General features: G+C 28.4%; 1 protein-coding gene across 2 annotated transcripts in view; it reads right to left on the reverse strand.

The window, feature by feature from the left end:
* The window catches only part of LOC123294687 (sodium-dependent nutrient amino acid transporter 1-like), a 57908-nt gene that overhangs the window by 37126 nt on the left and 2937 nt on the right, over positions 1–17845 (reverse strand). The window contains exon 1 of one of the 2 annotated variants that reach the window (XM_044875799.1): positions 1414–1548. The exons of the other annotated variant lie outside the window; for it this stretch is intronic. Coding sequence (XP_044731734.1) covers positions 1414–1434 — 21 coding nt within the window. The 5' untranslated portion in view covers positions 1435–1548. Of the gene's footprint in view, positions 1–1413; positions 1549–17845 lie in introns of those variants that run through there. 2 annotated transcript variants of the gene reach the window in all.

Consider the following 17845-nt stretch of genomic DNA (forward strand, 5'->3'; position numbering starts at 1 on the left):
ACATACATAACTGAAAATCAAGTATAGTACATATTATAAAATTTCCGCCTAATTGGCGCCCTCACGGGTAAACAGTGATGTTTACGAAAAAATGTTTCAAACAAAAGTTGTTTATTTTTTGATAAGGAACATTTTTTACATTTAAACTTTTTTTCTATCTCTAACGGCTTACAAGATGGGTCCTACGGACCCAAGACCCAATCGACCTATGATACTCATTTACGAACTTGACCTTACTTTTTACGTCCTGAGTACGCTGTAAAAATTTCAACTCGATATCTTTTTTCGTTTTTGAGTTATCGTGTCCACAGACGGACGGGCGGACAACCGGAAATGGACTAATTAGGTGATTTTATGAACACCTATAACAAAATTTCTTTCCTAGCATCATTATTTTTAAGCGTTACAAACTTGGGACTAAACTTAATATACTATGTATATTTCATATATACATGGTATAAAAATATTTCATGCATAATTTGTTATACCCTGTATATATGTAGGTAATGTATATTAAGATGTACTAAGTTTAGTCCCAAGTTTGTAATGCTAAAAATATTGATGCTACGAATAAAATTTTGGTATAGGTGTTCATAAAATCATCTAATTAGTGCTTTTTCGGTTGCCGATCCGTTCGTCCGTCTGTCTGGTAGCACGATAGTTGGCTTAGGACGTGAGAAAAGTGAGGATAAGGTCTATTAGAAACTTATCATATTTGTGTAGGTGCGTGCGTACTTCAAAGTACGGTATTATCAATTTCATGGTACCATACAAAGCAATATATTTTCTCGTACGACCCAGTACTTTAAATACTTGATTGTTTAATTTCGGAGATTGGTTTTGGTTATATTTTTTTATCGTAGGTACCTAAAGTAACATTAGTCATTTATCGGAATACGCACAAAAAACGCTTTCCACTATTCTTTGTTTCACTGTGCAACTTTGTGGTGCTCTTGCGTTATTGAACTTAACTGAATAAGTAATTTACTTAATAAATACCTAGGTATTTACTGAATGTATCATTTTTTAATAATAAATAGTTCAAAAAAGAACACTCAAACTTATGCCGAATATTTAAACGAGTAACTCAGTTAATTCTCCTTTTCCATTGTTATTACTCGATCATATTATTAACAAGATGTATCATTTAAATGCAATCCAGGAATGCAAATTTGAAGGATTTGACAAAAATGGAAAAGCTACAGCTAAGACACAAGTCGTCAGCTTTTTTTTTCAAATAATGTATGGACTTGTCACATTTTTGTGCCGTTGTCGCTAGCTACTAAAATTATACAACCTTGCCATTATAGCCACATAAATACCATCCCTTCTTCATACACACAAATGGGGTCATACACTTCTATGATACCAATGATCCCTGAACAAAAACATTTATAAATAGTAAAAACTTACATCATCATTTATTGATTCCATTTCAATATGAAAATTTAAAAGCACTGCTCATTGAAACATGAAAATTAATAACTGATTTTTTTTGATTTCTATGTCCTATGTTGTTACCCCTATACAATTTTATTATAACTAAATTGTTTTATTACGTACGTGGAAAAAATGTTAAAGATATTTAGATATTTACAAAAAAAAAAAAATATATATATATACTTCTATAGATATGCACATTAAGCATATGGATTAACGTTTATGGTAATTGCTATTTTTTTTGTAGATAAAATATTTTTGCAAGAAAATTTTATAATAAATACTTTTCAAATAATAATAAAGTGTTCTGTTCATCTATATACAGAATTCGTAGTTACTAATTTTCATCAAGATAAGTGTTTTTGCCACTTACCAAAAAAATTGCTATACACATATAAACAGAATATGTTTCAGAACAAGTCCCTAGACACCCTTTAATGAGATTTATCTTTTAGGGTAAGTCAGATACAGAAAGCAACAGCGCAAGCAACTGTTATTCGTATCAAAGTTGAGTAGCCCGTAGGCAACTTGGATTCCATCTTTAAGTGACCTTAAAGGTATACTCGATTTGGTTTTTGAAACATTTTTTAAAATATAGATTTGGCAGAAATTAAATGTAAAAATTTATCCTTGTATTAAAATGCCTCGGAATTTTTAACTCTGTTTGGTAATGAGCTAGGATTTTGAGGTTTCAATGTCAAAAGTTTGTATTTTTTGTAAGACATATATGAAATATATCAAGATATTTTAATTTTAGTTCCAAGTTTATAACGCTTAGAAATGTTGATGCTATAAACTAAATTTTGTTATAGGTGTTCATAAAATCGCCTAAGTAGTCTATTTCCGTTATTTTGCCCGTCTGTCTGTATGAGATATCAAGTTGAAATTTTTATAGCCTGCTCAAGACGTTAAAAGTGAGTTTGTGTTCGTAAATGAGCAACGAAGGTCAACTGGATTTCAGATCCGTAGGACCTATCTTTTAAACCGTCAGAGGTAAAGCAAAAGTTTAAATATAAAAAAATGTTGCTTATAAAAAAATTAACAACTTTTGTTCAAAACACTCTGATATCGAAATAGTTTCGCCAACAATATATTGGCAGTGAAAAGTTTACTCAGTAATAAGGAAGGTTCTAGAAATTAAATGATACAAGCTTAATGATCCTATTCAAAAAAACCTTTTTTTACTTCCCGAGAAGCAATAAGTGGAGAAAAAAACTGTACGAAGCTGTAGAATTCAGAAAGTAAAACCAAAAATATCGCAAACATATTCAATCAAAATGAAATTGAAAAATTTGAAAAAAAAAAATTTCAATCATATAAAAGTTACAAAATGATATCAATCTTGATAGGTATTATAATAGCCTTACCTTGAAATATTCCAACCTTTGAGGGTGTCGTAAAACTTGCGATAAGTTTCCTATTTATTTTAATTTTAAATTTATAGGTAACTGAATGCTAATAGTTTGTTTTATCAATGCATTGATGTGACTTAGAGAGCGGAAGAATTAGATTATGTTACATTTTCATATTCATAGGTGTGGTAGTGGTGATATTTATCTCCATATCAAAGGTTTATTTATATATACTGGGAGACAAAGAAACTGATTCACGTGTTTTGAATATTAAAAAAAAACTCTCCTATTCCAACGTGCTATTGAAATCTCTATCTCTATATATTATAAATGCGAAAGTAACCATGTTTGTTTGTTTGTTTGTTTGTTTGTTACGCTTTCACGCTTAAACTAGCGAATGGTTTTTAATGAAATTGTACAGCAATATAGCTGATATATCAGAATAACACATGAAATATAATTTATAAAGATATATTTAAAAAAAATTATAAATTTAATTTAATTTGACATTTGAAATTACAATAAATAACAGATTTCTGTAAAAATAGTCAATATCAAATATATCAAGGCCGCCTTCTCTGATATACTCAATGAATAATTACTATTATACATTTAAAAAAATAATATATTTTAACTGTGTAGTGTAAAACAATCTCCATCATTATTTCGAGTGTTATAGAAAAGGGATAAACGGGAGCAATCTTTATCAATCTTTACTTTTGAACCCATCGAAGCGAGTGGGTATCACTCTAGTAATTATAGTAGTTATATCTACCAATTCAATTGAGGTTTTCTTTGATTAATGAATTTAAATTTTGGACAATCATGTAGTTAATTATAAATTTAATAATTTACTCATAAAATTTTTAATTGATTTTTATTTCGCAATCATTAATTTATACAAGACCCTGTAGAGAGACATTCAATATGATAGTGGTAATTAAAGGTATTTTATCTTAGTATCAATCAGGAAGTTTGAAGTGATATGGTGAATTAAATTCATAAAGGTCATTAAAATCAAATTACAAAAAAAAAAAAAAAAATAATAATATTTTTAATTTGTAAAGCGTGAGTCAATTAACTGGTTCTGGAGGTAGTTGAGTAGGTATTTAAAATAATATGAGAAATAACAAAATTTTTACTTTTGTTGATGGACCCTAAATTGATAATTGTGTACGTAATCTATGTAACAAAAGTAAAAAATTTCTAGTAGTATTTTTGTTGAAATTTTGGCGTTTTCGTTAAATTGCATCACGAAGTTTTATTTATAATTATATTAGTTTAAAAAAACTAAAAAAAAAAAAAACATGCTTTTGTAAATAGCTGAACTAAAAAGTAGAAAAAAATATCGTTAAAAAGCGTACTGGATTTCAATTATTGAAAATTTATTTACAGATATTGGTAAAAGTAAAGTTATCTTAAAAAGCATACATCCGCTTTTTTACGATAAAATGATTTTCTCTTAATCAGTCCTTTTTTGAGCCTATAGAAATTATTTTCTACTTTTTAAAGTATACTAGTCACGTTCAACGATTCTGTTACAAACCAATAAATGCGTTTATAAAATAACGGCCTTTTTTCACTAATTCTAAGCAATATCAATGTTCCAATGAGATAATACTGCTTATGTTTAAAAGTTCTTAAAAGTTGATCAAGAATTTATTGTAAAAAAAATAAATCTCCGGTTGAAAATGTAGTACCTGTATGCCACAATTTTTTTTGTTACCTATTAGAATCTCAAACTGATTTTGATAGAATATATGGACCACAGAGAAGTCAATATAAAATAAAAGTGTATTAATAATTATAACTGTAAAATAAATGATAAAATATCATAATAATTGAACAAATTACATAGATACAAATTGCATGAGAATTTTAAATTTATTCATTTATTTATTTATTAAATAATATGCATGAATATTTTATGTAAATAAATGATATTTATTTTTAATATATCTAATAATAATTTATTGTGCACCGTTGGCAAAACTCTAGCAGTAGATATTAACAACTAAAAGCAAAATATTTGGTATAGGAATACAATATAACATCATTTATATCCAGTTTCCGGAGTTGAAAAATATATCACACTGGAAGCACTCGTAAATTTATTTTTAATAAACTAAAAAGTAGCCGAGCAGGCTAAAACGCATTCGACTTTATCCGCTTTTCTAATTAGACCTAGGTTGTTCACACATTGTCGTCGCTTGGATAAGAATGAAGTAATCTATTCCACCCACATCATTTAATTGTATACGAATGTAGTTTAAATAAATAAAGATTAAAAAAATAATGATGTTGGTGGCCTCTGTTAAGACGTATATGCCAGAGACACGGAGGTTAAACCCCATCAATTATTTTTATTAATTTTATTATTATTTTAATAAGGTAAAAATCAAAAATTATAATTATTCTCGAGCATTTTAATCATCCGTTTTGAAATTGTTTTATACTCTTAAGTTTATATTTCAATAATTTATAGTCAAAGCTGCAATATATTGATTTTAACTTATAGCTGAAAGTGTAGCAACAAACGTAGCAACACAAGCAGAATGAAGTCACAAAAACAACTGACGCATTGTTTGCCTCGTTGGACTTAGTACCTGGTTGACCCAGGCTTGGTTTACGACCGAGCATTAAAGATCACCTAACAATTAAAAAAACTTCCTGAAAATCTCCTTCCCCGAAACGCCCTGAAAAATTTTCCTCTCCAGAAAATTGTCCTCCAAAAAATCTCCTCTAAGCGCCCCCTTTTTATTTATTTATATTTAAAAATACTGGGTCAAGTAACTTTATTTTCAATTAAAATAGATCTCATAAGGCAGGCCATTGAAGTGTTAAGAAATATTCTTTCTATTTTGTCACACCTCTTTTAGAATCCCAGCAAAAAGGGTGCAGGAAAAAAAAATTTCTTAACACTTAAATGGCCTATTTCTTAACACTCAAATTGGTAAGCATTTTTGAGGATTGATAAATGAAAGTTTGGTAATAGAAATATTTAAACATTTTTTGACGATGGCTTTTTTTTTCCTGCCATATACGTTAAAAGAAAGTTGTCGGCATTCAAGCAACTGCAGTTAAAACTTAAAATTTGTTTAATACCAAACTGACCTATGTCAATCATTAAAAATAATTTTGTATCTTCTACAGTGAGGTTTATGTGTATGCTTAACGAATTAAATACATATATTTTAATTAAAAAGTAAAACTTCTTGTATCTATAATTTTCAAGGATATGTAACACTTATTTATTAATCAGTTAGTATAATTATATTTCCTATATTATGCTAATAAATAATAAACAACCTTTGTAAATAAATTAAAGTATTTAATTAAGAAATAATTGAACTATATAATTGATAGGCTATATGCTAAATTAATTTGGGTATCAATCGAAGTATTACAAAAGTTATATAATATTAAATTATTGTTAACATCTATTTTGTAATCGATTGTATGTATTTGAATGTGTTTCTTCCGTACTAAATAATTTTTTTAAATTTGTTTTTCCTCTTCTGTTATCTAAAAAAAATTCATTTCTAAACATGCAGATTGCGAAATTTTCCGGTGGAAAATTTTATTGTTCAGCTTCAAAAATATTTGTTTGTTCACTTTCCTTTCCTCTCACTTATCCTCCTTTTGTTCACAATTTCATAACTTCTTTTTTGGCGCAGAATTCGAATTTTTTTTTTGAAAATATAATACAGTCCATTTTACATGCTGATATTCTACCTTTCTACGGCTCATCTTTCTTCAACAGTTATTGAAATCGGCTTAGTAGTTGATTAAAAAATGACGAACTTTTAACTTTCATCGCCTTTTTCACCACCTTAGGAGTTAAATTTCCAAATAAGTACCAGTTTTTCTTAGTGTTAACCTGCAGTGTCAAAAAAATCCACATGCAAATATTCACGAATCTAGCACTAGAAGTTCTGGATGTGTGCGTTGATTTGTCAGTCAGTCAGTTATTCTCTTTTATATACAGAAATAATGTTAAGCATTGATAATCAACACTGCCTATACAGGATATTTCAGCAATTAACTCAATTATTGCAATTAAAGTCAACTATTATTAATGGATTTCACATTAAATCCTTTCTTTTTCACGATTTCCTAAAAAAGAAAAAAGTCACCTTAATGAAAAACAAAACGAAGGTACTTATTATTATTCTTACTTTGATTTTTATAATCGAAAATCGCCTAGTTCGATAGATATTTTTCGCATTCAGTGTTATTTTGTTATAGGTGTATGTCAATCTAGTATCAATTCTAACAATTTTCAAATTGCGTTTGAATTGAATTTCGGTATCACTTTAAATTTGACTATTCAAAGTTCAATTCAATTTCAAATTAATATATCTACAAATATTTAGAGTACTTGAAACCAGACAGAGTATTAATCATAATTGTGGATAAATAAAAATTAAACATGAACTTTAATCTACTAAAAATAGTTTAATATAAGATAAGGTACAGAAATAAGCATAACCTCGTTTATTAAATTTGTTTGCCATCCAAAAACCCGAAAAATGCCTTCGATCGGTTTCGTATAAACTTTACAAAAAGTAGCACAACATTTTCAGAATCTTAGTTCATAGACTATTTCATGCAAAATTTTGCCACTCCCTCCTTTGTCATGCTGAGTCACATTATTTAAAAACCCCTATAAATTTTCATCATGAAAGCTATACCTCCCCCCCCCCTTTAAATAGTTCATTTCGATTAATAGTACACAAAAGTAGATATTTCAAACAATTTATTATATCAATAATACGATTTCGATCGACTTTCAATCGCGACAGAAAAATAAAATTAAGAAATCAAGATAAAATTAAAGTAGAGTTGTTTGATTTGAGAAAGTAGAATTGACTAAAATTATCTCGTTTTAATGATGCATCGAATCAAAAAAAATTCTAGGGACTTTTGGACTTGTTAAATTCGTTCTTCAGAAATGCGTCGTGACTAACGACACAGCCTGTATATAAGACATTTGTGGGGTTTCCAATAAAGTTTGATTGTACCTACATCAGTCAATGCTGTTAAATAATAAATAAAGCAATATGAACAAAGCAAGCTTTATGTGAACATAATAAACGAAAATGAAGTTTGTAAAAGTCATTTATGTCAATTAAAAGTTATAGTTGGCAAATAATTCCAGTCTAATATATACACTTACTTTATTATTAAAAGTTTTGTATTTTATTAAAGTTATCATGTGTTTATTATGTGGTAAAAAGTCTACGACATTATACGGAAGCTTCCCGCTGTTAAATTTGTGTTAATTAGGTACAAAAAGTTATGTACAATCAGTTATTTATATTAGGCTATACCAAATTTTTATTTTGTTATATTCATTTAAAAAAATGGTTTAATCCAGATGCAATACAATTAGACAGCTTTTGCGTCTTGGGGAACTTAAAAACATTACCTAAAAATTTATCTAAAATGAAGGGAAGTTTCCGAAATTCTCGTGTAACAAACATATCGAAAAACTCATGGTCTTTTATCGGTTTTTCCATGCTTAGCTGAAGAATTCTATGGCTGAATGATACAATAATTTTCGTATAGAAATATTTTCACCCCGTCATTACATACAATTAACTTTTTTAATTCACTAGTCAAAAACTGACATTTGACATGACATCTGTGACTAATCGAGTAAGATTACGTGTCAAGAAACTGGACGTTTATATTCTATTAGTGCTTTTTAGAGGCTAGCGACAAGCATTTGAGTCAACCTTACATTTTATGAACTTGTGCAGGCAGCTTATTATGGACAGTTCTAGGAATTGGTGCCTCATGTAGAGTGTTATCAAGAAAATTTAATCATGTATCCTATGTCATTCTGTACAGTGGGATTATATTCCTAAAAAACATAGCAAATTATTTCACAGACCTTTAATCCCATTTTGCATGGTTTTTCCTCAAGTAATTTGTAAAAATTAGTAAATTCCAAAAATAAAACCTCCTTTTTAATAGAAAATTGAAAAAGTTTTTTTTGTTTTATTAAATAATTGTACTAGATTTCATCAAGTGATGACGTACTTATCAGATTAGTGTTCAAGTAGTGCGATAATTACTCTAACATTGAACTCAAGTACGGGGATTATAGTACTATCATTAAATTTGGATTGATTGTATTTTTTTTTTAATATCAAAGGTATAGTTAGCCGGTACTATTAAGTTTTTCAATTAGGGCTTTAAATATCGATTAAAATAACTGTTTTCTATGAAATACCAAAAAACCACTTTGTTTGATTCCCTGAAGAAATTAGCAATGAACTAAACAAATTTACAATGTACTCAACATTTTAATTTTAAGTGTTATTCTAACCTCTTACATTTTAGGAACTAAATGGATTATTAAAGCAATCCGAGGAACTAGGTCCAATCTGATGTCGGAACATAATATCCCTCTTCAAGTTATGCAACATTCCTTAAAGTTATTTTTTGATTGGTTAACTATAAACCGAGGTATTAACCATAATATATTAAAATGGTACACTCTGTATAGGGTCTACCATGTTAGATGTTGTTGTTTATATTATATTTACAAGGTAACAAGTTTTGCAATAAATAATTAATTCCTAAATCAATTTCATTCCTGCCAGTTGCATTTGTTCATTATTCGGTTTTTCAGATATTTTGAAGAACTTCATTAAGAATTTCAACTGATGCCTAAAAATTAACCTTCAGTGTTCAATTCAACTCATAGAATTGTTGTAGTTGAAAAACTTCGGCATTAAAATTCAGTCCTATCAAAAAACTGTTGTAGACATTTGAACAATATTTTACGTTGAGTTTTTCTGTTGCCTTATTGCACGTTTCTGATTTGATTTCGGGATGAGAGGCTATCCCAAAAAAAAATCGTAGTAATTTTCGTAACAATATATATTATCTCTGTGGCAACAAAACATAGTGTTACTAAGAAAGGACGCGTATGTAATAATAATTAAAGTTGTACAATTAATGAATTCTAACCTTTGGTAATTTCTGACTATAGTTTATAGATGCCGTTATATATAAAATTTAATAAAGATGATCATAAATTTGTTGATATTGCTTTTAATAGTAATTAATGAGAAAATCTCAAATTTTCACTACTTGATTAACGAAAACTTGAGAAAAAATTAATATAATTTTGTTACTATTCCATCCATCATTATGCTTGTTATTCAATAATACAAAAGAGATAATGAAAGAAACACAGTTCCAACTGGGTGCCCCACGACATATCACATTTTAAGTAGGTATCACTCTCATTGAAAGATAATTTCAATGCCATCTAAAACCAAAAACCACTAATTTTATTTAATAATAATTTACCTACTATTCATATTTAAAACATACCAAAAATTATAATTTTAAGTATAAATTATGATTATTGCTAAATTAATTAATGAAAATTTAGTAGATATGATGAAATATGTAGTTCTAAATTAGGTTTTTATTGTTTATGAATAATTGCCAAATATCTAATTTAAATGTATCTTATTTATGATGATTGACCTTGCGTGTTGACATAATTTTTGCAAATATCAAAACAAAATATCAAAAAAATGTTTATTATCGTTCTAATCAGTTATTTAAAATCATTATGGATATTAATTCTATGCATATGAAAAAACGAAACGCCTCCAGTCAGTAATTATTTATCGAATCAATTAATTAATGTTTTATTTGACAATGTACATTTATTTACTTATAATTTACTTCAAATTATATGAATATACTTATTCTAAAAACTAATTACTGTTTAGACATAATGAGACCAAATAAAAATTTTAAACGACCCCATATTTCTATGTAAATTATTATAAAATTGCGTAATAGAGTAGTGTTAGATGAACCCACCAGTTTTCGATAAAAATAAATAATTACTAGTATCTAATTAAAAAGGCTTTAAAAATGTACTAACTGGAACTGGTAACAGAGTGAGAACCACCTCATTTAGTTTACAATGGTGATTTTTTATTCTGTAGCGCCTCAACAACCTTAAGTCTACATAATTTATATCATTTCTATATATTATAAATGCGAAAGTAAGCATGTTTGTTTGTTTGTTTGTTACGCTTTCACGCTAAAACTAGCGAATGATTTTTAATGAAACTGTACAGCAATATAGCTCATACTTCAGAATAACACATGAGATATAATTTATAAAGATATATCAATAAAAATAAAAAAATTTAAAAATTAATTTAATTTGATATTACCATAAATTACAGATTTCTGTAAAAATTATCAATATAAAATATTTCACGACCATCTTTTCTGATAAACTCAATGAATAATTACGACTATTAAACATTTAAAAAAATAGAAAACCATACATATATTTTACTTGTGTAAAACAATCCTTACCATTATTTCAAATGTTATAGAAAGGGGATAAGCGAAAGCAATCTTTACTTTTAAACCCAGCGAAGCGGGTGGGTATCACTCTAGTACAATATAAAGGAAAGAAACACACAAAATTTTACTATTTCACATAACTTTTTCTTAAATTAATTGCGAAATGTATGTATTGCATTATAATGGGCATAAAATTTTTTAATTAAAAAATTTTCGTAGTTTATAAACCTCTTAATGGTAGAATAAAATAAAACCACACCTGTTGTAATGTACTGCAAGGGAAAAAGAAGGTGTGAATGCCATTCTCTATGTACTTATATAATATTTAGGTTCTCTTAAACCGACTAACGAAATATATTTCGGACGGAAAACAAATAAAAAAATTAAATTTTAAAAGTAGTGACCAATGTGTTTTTAAATTCTTGAAAAAAAATGATCAAAATAAAGTAAATAAATCAAAATGTTAGCCTTAGAAAGACATATGGAATGAAATATATTAATAAAACTAGAAGTTTTCGAATTATTTTTCTAAATTGATCTTATATTAAGATTTAAAACTTAAAAGAAAACTACACATAAAAAATGTTTTCCAACTAATTTTAGGTCATTTCAACTGTCATATCAGTTTTTCGCTATCACTTATGTGCACCATTTCGGTACCAGGGATCCACATTGAAACCTATTAGAACTAGGTTAATTTTTGAAAAGTATGACCCAAATTTAGTAGGATTACATACTTGGTTTTTCAAAATTGGATTAAATTTGGATGTGATAGAGCAAAATTAAAGTTTTTGGATTCTGTTGACGTCATAAAGTAAAAAAATTCGAGTTTTTTTGATAACATAGGCAAATTTGATCCAATCTTATTGGATTTTTTTTTGAAATCCACTAATTTTGGGTCATTTTTTCTAATTGTGATATGAATTTTTCACTAGCTATCAACTAATGTGCTGAATTTCGGTACCAGGGCTGCACATTCTTGAAACTTATTAGAGCTAGGTTAATTTTGATCACAATTTTGAAAAGTATGACCCAATTTTAGTAGAATTACATACTTGGTTTATCAAAATTGGATAAAATTTGGATGCGATAGAGCAAAATTAAATTTTTTTGGATTCTTATGACGGCATAAAGTTAAAAAATTCGATTTTTTTTGATAACACAGGCAAATGATTCGATCTTATTGGAATGTTTTTTGAAATCCACTAATATTGAGTCATTCGTTTCAACTGTGATGTCAGTTTTTCGCTAGCTATCACTGTTGTGCTTAATTGCGGTACCAGGGCTCCACATTCTTGGAACTTATTAGAGTTAGCTTAATTTTGATCACAAATTTGAAAATTATGATCTCAATTTCGTAGGATAACATTCCTTATTTATCAAAATTGGATTAAATTTGAATGTGATAGAGCAAAATTAAATTTTTTGAATTCTGATGACGTCATAAAGTTAACAAATTCAATTTTTTTGATTAACACAATTTCATTGTAACTCATTTACCAAATAACCTCCACAACCACGTAGGAAGTAGTAGTACCTACATTTATTAAGAAGAAAAAAAAAAATGTAGGAAGTTGCAATTTTTTATTGGTTATTGATGAAATTGTCACTATTATTTACAATCTTTCATATCTAAAAATAAACATTTTAAATTGTAAAATATATAGGTCACTGAAACTGTTTGTTTTTTAAAATAATAATTAATAAAAACCGGTTATATTTTTATTAAACTACCTACTTTAAAGCCATATCATCCAATTAATATTGACATTTAATAATTAATAATTTATAATTAATGCATACACACTCGTTATAGGTCAATATTATAGTTTTTTCATAAAAATAATCATATAGGTATAGTTCGAAAGGGAAATACAGCTCATCATTAGATAGAGAGAGTATGTGTTTTTATACCATGTATATGAAATATACCAAGGTATACTAAGTTTAGTCTTAAGTTTGTAACGCTTAAAAATATTGATGCTATGAACAAAATTTTGGTATAGGTGTTCATACCATCACCTTATTAGTCCATTTCTGGTTGTCTGTCTGTCGTCTGCCCGTCTGTCATCACGATTACTCAAAAACGAAAAGAGATATCGAGCTGATATTTTATAGCGTGCTGAGGACGTAAAAAGTGAGGTCGAGTTCGTAAATGAGCAACATATAGGTCAATTGGGTCTTAACCGTTTGGGATAGAACAAAAGTTTAAATGTAAAAAATGTTCCTTGTAAAAAAATAAACAACTTTTGTTTGAAACATTTTTTCGAAAACAACACTCTTTACCCGCGAGAACGCATATTATGCGCAAATTGTAGTAATATATGAGTATATCAGTTATATGAGTGTGACATGTATGTACGTGTAATGTGACAGATTAATCATCCCTTTCTATACATGGTATTTCAACAATTAACTCAGTCAATTGTTTGTTTTCACTTGTTATATATAAGACAAACTCATATAGATGCTCGACATAAAATTATACCGAATCCAGACAAGAAATTTAGGCAAAATTTCCCCAATAGTTCTTTTCTGGGATACCTTCAAACTTCACTCATATTTAAGGATTCATAATTTTGATTCTTTAAAGAAAATATATTTGAAAATGAATTTATTTAAGTAACATTAAAAAATATTAAACAGGTCAGTATACCTGACGACCTTCTTATGATGATGAATACCAAGATCAGTGAAATTAATATTATGCTAATATATTGCAACACATAATAATAAATAATATTTGTGTGTTCGTTAACCGATCTTCATTGACCTCACGTTCGATAAGTATCTGTCCTTACTTAATTGTTTTTATAAATTCCGTAGTTAAAGTCTGCGGCGTCTGACCGGCCTTAATTCTGTCTATCAATCTGTAATTTTCTGTTTTTGATTTATCGACGTAGCGTTAATACAGAAATAGTACAGACGCTAAGTGCCAAAATATTATGTGATCCTGCATTTAACTATAAATCTAAACCATGGTTTTCAATCTATTTGTAAAAAACTGGTCTGCGAAAACTTGTACGTTCATAGAATATTCGTACCGTGGAGAGTGGAGAGTGGCGCTTATAATCCGGAAATTATTTCTCCGTAAGAAGAAATGAAGTAGTGTCCGACCGAAGCTTCGGCTTCGGCTTCGGCCACCTTCGGCCAAAAAACCCACCTTCGGTGAAACATTCGGCTTCGGCCTGAATTCAGCTTTGGCCGAAGGTTCTTAGCAAACGTCGGAATTGAACGAATTGTTCTAAATGTTATTATTTTGAAATAAATTTCAAGGTAATTTTTTTAATCATCTTTAGAATGACTTCTAGATCAACTTCTCAAGATCATAACCACTAAATTAACTTCTAAAGATCAACTTTAATATTAAAGTTTTAAAATCATGTTTTTAAACCTTCGGCTTCGGCTCGGCTTCGGCTTCGGCCGAAGGTTGTGGCGATAGCCGATTAATCGGCTCCGGCCAAAAATCGACCTTCGGTCGGACACTAAAATGAAGTAAGAAGAAATAAAACTTTTATACATGAAAAACATAAAGATGTAAATGATTTTGTACAAATACATCATAAAAACTTAAACATATTGTTAGTAAGGAACCCTGGTGGTTCGTGAGTCCGATTACATTTGACCGGTTTGAATTTTAAAGGTAATTTTGTTGGTCCAATTGGTAATCATTAATTTTTTTTTTTAATATTAAAAATGTGATACAATTATTATTAGGTATGTACATTGTTTGTTTATAAATATATTGAAGACCTTGAAATAAACTGGTTCCGGCAAAAATACGTGGAAAAAAGATATTTTTATACAAGAAAAAAATTATTTCAATTCCTAATTTTAATTTTATAATTATAAATAAAAAACTATTATTATAATTTCGTTGTTATGAACCAATATAAAAGGTTCTCGAAGTAACTTTTTACTACATGATGAGTTTTTGTTAATATTCAGAAAATTTTTCATAAATAAAATATTTCGAAGTCGAATATTTGGTTGCTATTGTAATTACTAAGAGTAGGAAATAAAAGCGTAAAATTGTTTTATCTGAAAATCTTGACCTTACTTATAGCCATTGACATTTTTTTCTTAAACTTAAGAATTTTGGATTGAAAAAAGTTACTATATCAGAACCGGCTTTGGAGGAAGCTGAGTATGATAAATATGAGGAACGCGAGTTCTTGACTGATTCGTATTCCTGGATCCCTTGTAAAACCAAAATGTTGCTTTGCATGGGACTTGTATAGTATTGCAAATTGATACAAACCGCCACTCCATCAGCCTTTAGACATGTTTTTCTTTTCGGGATATCGAAACCAAACTTGGAAAAAATATTTTTTCACTAATGCATGTTTGGATGTTTGGATATTGAAATAAATCATTCACGGAATTTTCGAACATTCAGACAATCAAAAACATTCATACTAGTGTGCTATAAAATTGTAAAGTGCACAATTCCCAAAGCGAAAATTTACCTTTTTTTTTGTATTTTCGGGGTACAAACAAATAGCTTTCTATCAGAAAGTTAACATTATCTTGTTACCATTTATTTACTTTAAAATTAATTATTAATTTTGTAAGACTTAAATTTAAAAATAATAAGCACCAGTAACTACTAATTTCGATCAATTTTTTGTTTACATGAAATATTAAAAAAAAATAATGTTTTTGTTTTTGTTAAGAAAAGAAGTTTCCTAATATTTTAGAATTCCGTATAATTTTTGTGCATATACGTACTCAACATCTCAACATCTGACTAATAGCGTGGGGTCGTAAAGATTTCAAAGTTCTCTAATACCTAAATATAATATAGTGAGTGCTGACCTTTTGAGATGGTAAATTCTTTAACACATTAGGCGTCTAACTTCTTCTTCATTAAGGTTCATCTATAGCTTTTGTAACGCTTAAAAATATTGATGCTACCAACAAAATTTTGGTATAGGTGTTCATAAAATTACCTAATTAGTCCATTTTTGGTTATCTGTTTACGTCTGCCCGTCTGTCTGTCAACACGATAACTCAAAAATGAAAAAAAAAGAAGATATTAAGCTGAATTTTTTATAGCGTGCTCAGGACATAAAAAGTGAGGAAGTTCGTAAATGAGCAACATAGGTCACTTGGGTCATTGCAGACTCATCTTGTAAACCGTTAGAGATAGAACACAAGTTTAAGCTTCTTGTAAAAAAATATACAACTTGTGCTTGAAACATTTTTTCGTAAAAATCACTGTTTAGCCTTGAGAGCGCAAATTATATAGATTTATATGGGAATATCAGTTCTGTGTGGCTAGCTAAGAGTGGCTATCTTTCTTTACTTATATGACGTCAAAAAAAACAAACGACTCCGCAATCAACACTGTCAATACATGGTATTTCTACTAACTCAGTCAGTTGTTTGTTTTCACTTATTTTTATTTAATGTGATGTGGGTAAATTTGTTGCCTGTATCGCCAGCTCAGGTTTGCATTAACTTTTTTTTACTTTTAAGTAGTTTTATAGCATTTAATCTTTAATATTGAACACAAATGCTAGAAACTGAACCTCGTGATATATATAGTTAGTTAACCTATGTATAGTTTACACACTTGATTGTTTATTACTAAATTTTAATTTTGTTGTTGTTGATTAAACATTGCTAAATAAAATCAAATTATATTATAGAGTATATGTAGACTAATAACAATCAACTCGGTGAATTACTATATAATTTGCTTATTATATTTGAAAGTGATATTGCATGTATGTTTTATATTTAAAGTAAATCACATTTAAATTGTTTTATATTTAAAGTATTAGCGTTATTTTTATACGCATAGTTATTATCAGTGTTGGCAGAAAGTTTTTCCCGAAAACCACCGATCTGTAAAGCTCAAGTAGTCCAAAATAGCTGAATATGGTGTTTAAGTATGTGCGAGCGCCAGAGATATTTTGAATACAAGGCTTGATTTTTTCATATATGAAAATGGACTTAGTCTAAATCAATTCTGAAAATTTTAAGGGGGGACATTGGTCTTGTGGGAAAACGGTAGACGGATGATGTGTTTTCATAGATTTCTCCAAAAAATGTGCCCGACTAATTAAGGATGTACGAGCGCGGTAGTGGAAGTATGGGTCATGTATTTGAAACGTTCTCAAAATGAACTCATAACTTAATGTTCATAACTAATTTTCTTGTCAGGATTGCAGAAATAATGTGTATTTTTTGTGTTGTTGCAAGGTCAGCTATACGAAATGCATAACACATTGTTTTTGCAAAAACACAAAAATACTGATTTATTATTTCGATCATTTTGGAAATACCATAATGCCATGTTGAGGTATTTGACTTATAATAAAAAAATAATTTTTTATACCTTGCACCAGGACAGCGTTCTGCTACCTGTCTTTAGGAAAAGAAAAGGTATGTTTTGGATAATCTTTCAGCAAGCCTAGACCAAGATTATTGCTCGTTATACATTTTTTTTTGTCTTCTAAAATTTATCGCATGCATTTTTGCATAAAATGAACCCGTTTCTGGGTTACTTTCCTCTATAGGAGTGCTTTTAGTAAATATAATTTATAAAATTAAAAGTCTTTTATTAAACATTTTTGAGAAAACATTTAAGTACAATAGACTAAAATATATTTTATGTATGTAATACAATTTGAACAAAGTTAAAAGTTAGACCGTATATAATATATAATATATGTAAAGTTTGTTTT

The sequence above is a fragment of the Chrysoperla carnea genome, chromosome 3, assembly GCF_905475395.1.
Source record: "Chrysoperla carnea chromosome 3, inChrCarn1.1, whole genome shotgun sequence".
In the NCBI taxonomy this organism is placed as follows: Eukaryota; Metazoa; Arthropoda; class Insecta; order Neuroptera; family Chrysopidae; genus Chrysoperla; species Chrysoperla carnea.